The sequence below is a fragment of the Eimeria mitis genome, genomic scaffold (genome assembly GCF_000499745.2).
Source record: "Eimeria mitis Houghton genomic scaffold, Emh_scaff167, whole genome shotgun sequence".
Taxonomy (NCBI): Eukaryota; Apicomplexa; class Conoidasida; order Eucoccidiorida; family Eimeriidae; genus Eimeria; species Eimeria mitis.
This window is the reverse complement of record NW_013569985.1, coordinates 4,189-9,188: the sequence shown is the minus strand read 5'-3', so window position 1 is coordinate 9,188 and position 5,000 is coordinate 4,189. Positions and strand designations below refer to the sequence as shown.

At 46.2% G+C, this 5,000-nt stretch overlaps 1 protein-coding gene across 1 annotated transcript in view; it reads left to right on the top strand.

Moving 5' to 3' along the window:
- Window positions 1–5,000, top strand: part of EMH_0001530 (Diaphanous homolog, related) — a gene marked incomplete at both ends in the record, with an annotated part of 11,121 nt that overhangs the window by 2,339 nt on the left and 3,782 nt on the right. Inside the window, 6 exons of the mRNA XM_013495622.1 lie at window positions 172–243; window positions 437–638; window positions 1,768–1,856; window positions 2,089–2,185; window positions 3,663–3,802; window positions 4,831–5,000. Coding sequence (XP_013351076.1) covers window positions 172–243; window positions 437–638; window positions 1,768–1,856; window positions 2,089–2,185; window positions 3,663–3,802; window positions 4,831–5,000 — 770 coding nt within the window. The remainder of the gene's footprint in view (window positions 1–171; window positions 244–436; window positions 639–1,767; window positions 1,857–2,088; window positions 2,186–3,662; window positions 3,803–4,830) is intronic.

Below are 5,000 nucleotides of genomic sequence, written 5' to 3'. Positions count from 1 at the left end.
CTAAACCCTAAACCCTAGACGGTTGATGTGTGTATGCGACAAAACCGCTCGCATTGAATCCAAGTGTTAGCAGTTGCTGCGGGCGGCTACAGCTGAACACGCAAAACCCTAAACCCTAAACCCTCGTAAACCCTAAACCCTTTTTTGTGTGCTGGGGGGTTTTGTTGTTAGGCTTTGTATTCTTATCTTCTGGCGAAGAAATTTTATTTGATCTGCGGAAAGGAACCGCTGCAGGGGGAGATGGTCAGTTGCAAGGCTCTGAGGGTTTAGGGTTTAGGGTTTAGGGTTTAGGGTTTAGGGTCTAGGGTTTAGGGTTTAGGTGTATTGGGTTGTGTATCTTAGCATGGTTGCATTTCTTCCTTGGTTTTATATACCTTCCTTAATGTCTAGGGTTTAGGGTTTAGGGTTTAGGGTTTAGGGTTTAGGGTTTGTGCAGGTACCGGAGTTGTTGCTGCTAGCCAAGTGTTGTGGTTTGGTGGGGTCGGTGGTTGAGGGTAGGGTTTACCTCGATGAGCTGCGGCTGCTCGTAGAAAACTCCTTAAACAAAGCAGCAGCAGCAGCAGCAGCAGGAGGAGCAGCAGCAGCAGCAGGAGCAGCAGCAGCAGCAAAAGGAGCAGCGCCGCAGGCCGCAACTGTACGTACACCCCAAACCCTCGTAAACCCTCATAAACCCTCGTAAACCCTCATAAACCCTCATAAACCCTAACAGCAAACCCTGAAACAACAGAGACAGATACTTACACGGCATAAACCCAGTAGCAGCAACCAACCAGCAACCCTCATACCCATAACATCCAGGACCTAAATCTAGGGTTTAGGGTTTAGGGTTTAGGGTTTACGCAGGGGCCCTGTATTTCTTGCGAGCCGCACGTGCTCGCCTCCATCGTCTGCTCCCTCGCGGATTTGTGTAGCCTTTATAGACTGCCGCAGCTAGCAGCAACATACTTTCAACAGTAAACCCTAAACCCTCATAAACCCTAAACCCTCATAAACCCTAAACCCTCATAAACCCTAAACCCTCATAAACCCTAAACCCTCATAAACCCTAAACCCTTGGGTTGATTGAAAAGAGAAAACCCTAAACCCTCTCCCCCAGGCGTAAACCCTCACCAATCCGAACCCCTTCCCGCTTCCACCTAAAAATATAAAACCCCACATATATATTTATTTATTAATTTATTTATTTTTTTTTGTTTTTTTTTTAGTTATGTTTCTCTCTGCCGCCGCATATACAGCTCAGACCCTCTGGCTGTTTCAGACGCGCTGGGTGTTGCTGCTTTGCATTTTTTTCGGAGCCGGGATTTTGCTGCTGCGCTGCTGCTGCTGGAGGAGATGCTGCAGCAACGAACACAAACCCTAGGCGACGCAGAAACCCTAAACCCTCATCCTAGGGTTGCTGATGTTCACGCTAATATTGGGCTTGTACTCAGACTTCTAGGTACTTACAACACACAAACCCTAAACCCTAAACCCTAAACCCTTAAAAATATTTACACCGACGAACATAAACTGAACCTAAACCCTAAACCCTAAAAACCCCGTAAACTATAAACCCTTAAAGGCCCTTAAACCCTAAACCCTAAACCTTAAATGACCCTTAAACCCTAAACCCTAAACCCTAAAAAACGCTCAAACCCTCACACCAGCACTCTCTCATTTGCAATATGTCCTAAACGGAATAGACTCGACTAGGTTTTATACAGTTGGTGGATCGAGGGTTTAGGGTTTAGGGTTTAGGGTTTAGGGTTTAGGGTTTTGAGGGTTCAGGGAGGCCCGCCGATGCTTTCCCCCATCTGCTGACTGCGCTGGATATGCGCATGCGCATCCACCAAACCCGCGAGTGCGAGCCAGTACAAGTGAGGGTTTAGGGTTTAGGGTTTAGGGTTTAGGGTTTAGGGTTTAGGGTTTAGGGTTTGGGGTTTCATGCGTGTGTCTTATGCGTGAAGATGAATGCCACTGAATGTTAAGAAAAAAATTCTGATTTTTTTTCTACTTTTATCGAGGGTTTAGGGTTTAGGGTTTGTGATATATTATCTCTAGGGTTTAGGGTTTAGGGTTTAGGGTTTAGGGTTTAGGGTTTGTGTATAGGATTTGGTGCTGGCTCTGGGGTGTATACAACACCAGGGGGGGAGACTGAGAGAGGCCCTGGAGGCGTATAGAGAGGTTTATACTTTTCGCTGCAAGGGTTTAGGGTTTAGGCACCCCGATACCCTCACAGTGCAGCAGCTGCTCCTTATGGTAAACCCTAAACCCTAAACCCTAAACCCTAAACCCTTATTTAGTGTCGAGGGGAGGATGATGATGACGATACTTAGTTATACCCTCTGGCGATACTTTTTACAGAAATTAGGGTTTAGGGTTTAGGGTTTAGGGTTTTATCGTTTAGGGTTTAGGGTTTAGGGTTTAGGGTTTAGGGTTTAGGGTTTGTAGCATGGTGTATGCATGATCAGCTGGAGGCGGATCTAAAGAAGGCTGTATATAGAAAGGAGGGTTTAGGGTTTGACGATGAGGGTTTACTGCCTTTATATAACATCGAGGAGATAAGAAAAAAAGAAATAAATAAACTGGGGGCCCTTCCCTCTTCTCTCCAGCATGAATTCGCTCCTTCGCTTGAGGCCTTCAAAAGACAACAAACTGCAAAAGGTAGGGTTTAGGGTTTAGGGTTTAGGGTTTAGGGTTTAGGGTTTAGGGTTTAGGGTTTGGGGGGTTAGGGTTTAGGGTTTGGGGGGTTAGGGTGTAGGGTTTAGGGGGTTAGGGTTTAGGGTTTCGGGGGTTAGGGTTTAGGGTTTGGGGTTTGGGGGGTTAGGGTTTAGGGTTTAGGGTTTGGGGTTTAGGGGTGGGTAGTTAGTACTGACATGATGGTGTTTAGAAGGGTTTATGGTTTAGTGTTTAGGTTTTATATATTGGTTTTCCGTCTGCACATATATTTGCGTACAATAAACAAAAGACAATCTAGGGTTTAGGGTTTAGGGTTTAGGGTTTAGGGTTTNTTATTAGGGTTTAAATATAACAAAACCCAAAACCCTTTTTATTCTATCGCCAGAAAGAAAACCCTCTATGGAGAAGAATGGCGGTCTATGATGATCCCTTCATGCGCTGTATTGCCCTATGTCTCCGTCGTCGTCACCGGTAAACCCTAAACCCTAAACCCTAAACCCTAAACCCTAAACCCTTGGCAATGTACTGGGAACGCTAAACCCTAAACCCTTGGCTCTGTACTGGAAACACTAAACCCTAGATTCTAAACCCTAGATTCTGAACCAAAAGCTGTGAACTCTATGCTGTAAACCCTAAACCCTAAACCCTCGACCCTATACTGTAAACCCTAAAGCATAAACCCTAAACCCTAATCCATAATTTCTAAACAATAAACCCTATACTGTAAACCCTAAATCCTAAATCCTAAATTCTAAATTCTAAACCCTGAACGCTATACTGTAAACCCTAAACCCTAAACCCTGAACCCTATACTGTAAACCCTAAACCCTAAACCATAAATTCTAAACCTTAAACCCTAAACCGTATACTATAAACCCTAAAAACTAATGCACCATAAACCATACATTTCTTAGGTTTTACGAGGGTTTACGAGTGTTTACGAGTTCTTCGAGGGTTTCCGAGGGTTTACGAGGGTTTACGAGGGTTTAGGGTTTGTGTATCAGGTCCCGACACCCTGGAGCTGGCCGCAGCGCACGAGTTTCAGCAGTCTTTGTGTGTGGATAGGCCGCTGCTGCCTATAATAAATTTACCTAGGGTAGAGGGAGGGTTTATAAATATAAGAGAAGGGGAGCCGCAGGCTGAGGTTAGTGCTGCTGCTGCTGCTTTGTTTTCTTCTTGGGGTGTACATACACCCCAGGTGACCCCAGAAGGAGATGTTTATAATACAGAGGATAGAATACCGCCAGATATACATTTGTTTCTCCCCCTTGTTGACGATCAAACCCTAAACCCTATTCTAGGGTTTAGAGGTAAACCCCTCATGCTACCAAACCCTGCAGTCTTTCACGCCATCGTACTACCCGCCATGATTCAACAAGAAACACAAACCCTAAACCCTAAAACCTCCGCCAAACCCTCGCCACTTGACGGTAAACCTGGAACACATACACGGAACACAAGCAGGGGCTAGGGGTTAGGGTTTATTGGGGTTTATGAGGGTTTATGAGGGTTTATAAGGGTTTGTGAGGGTTTATGAGGGTTTATTAGGGTTTATGAGGGTTTATTGGGGTTTATGAGGGTTTATGAGGGCTTATTAGGGTTTATGAGGGTTTATGAGGGTTTATGAGGGTTTATGAGGGTTTATTAGGGTTTATTAGGGTTTAGGGTTTGTCAAGGAGCGCAACCGGTCCAGGCACTCAAATCGAAGACTCAGGGTTTAGGGTTTCGGGTTTAGGATTTATTTGGTTAGGGTTTAGGGTTTAGGGTCTAGAGTTTAGGGTTTAGGGTTTATTTGTTTAGGGGTTAGGGTTTAGGGTTTAGGGTTTAGGGTTTATGTGTGTAGGGGGAACGGTGACGCCGAGCGGCATCCAAATAAGTCGAGGGAAAGGCCAGGCGGCGAGGGGGGGCCTCGCGGCTGCTCTCAGAGGTAAACCCTAAACCCTAATAAACCCTAAACCCTAAACCCTAGACCCTAAACCCTAAACCCTAGGCCGTAGGTTGTGTACACACAGAAGGCAACTCGAGGGTTTGTGTGGGTCTTGAGGGTTTGGGGTTTGTCGCAGTATGAAGGCCTTCTTGAGGGTTTACGAGGGTTTAGGGTTTATTAGGGTTTATGAGGGTTTATGAGGGTTTATTATGGTCTAGGGTTTAGGGTTTAGGGTTTGTGTGCAGGGGCTGCGGGGAAGGGGCCCCCGCCCGCAGCAGGGGGGGTTAAGAAAACCCTTCGGATTCAAGTTGCTGCTGAGCCTGCTGCTGCGCTGCCAGACCCTCTCTGCTGCTGCTAAGCGCGCTGCGCCTATAAAGAGAAAAGCCGATGCTGCTGCAGCTCAAGGAGCAGCAGC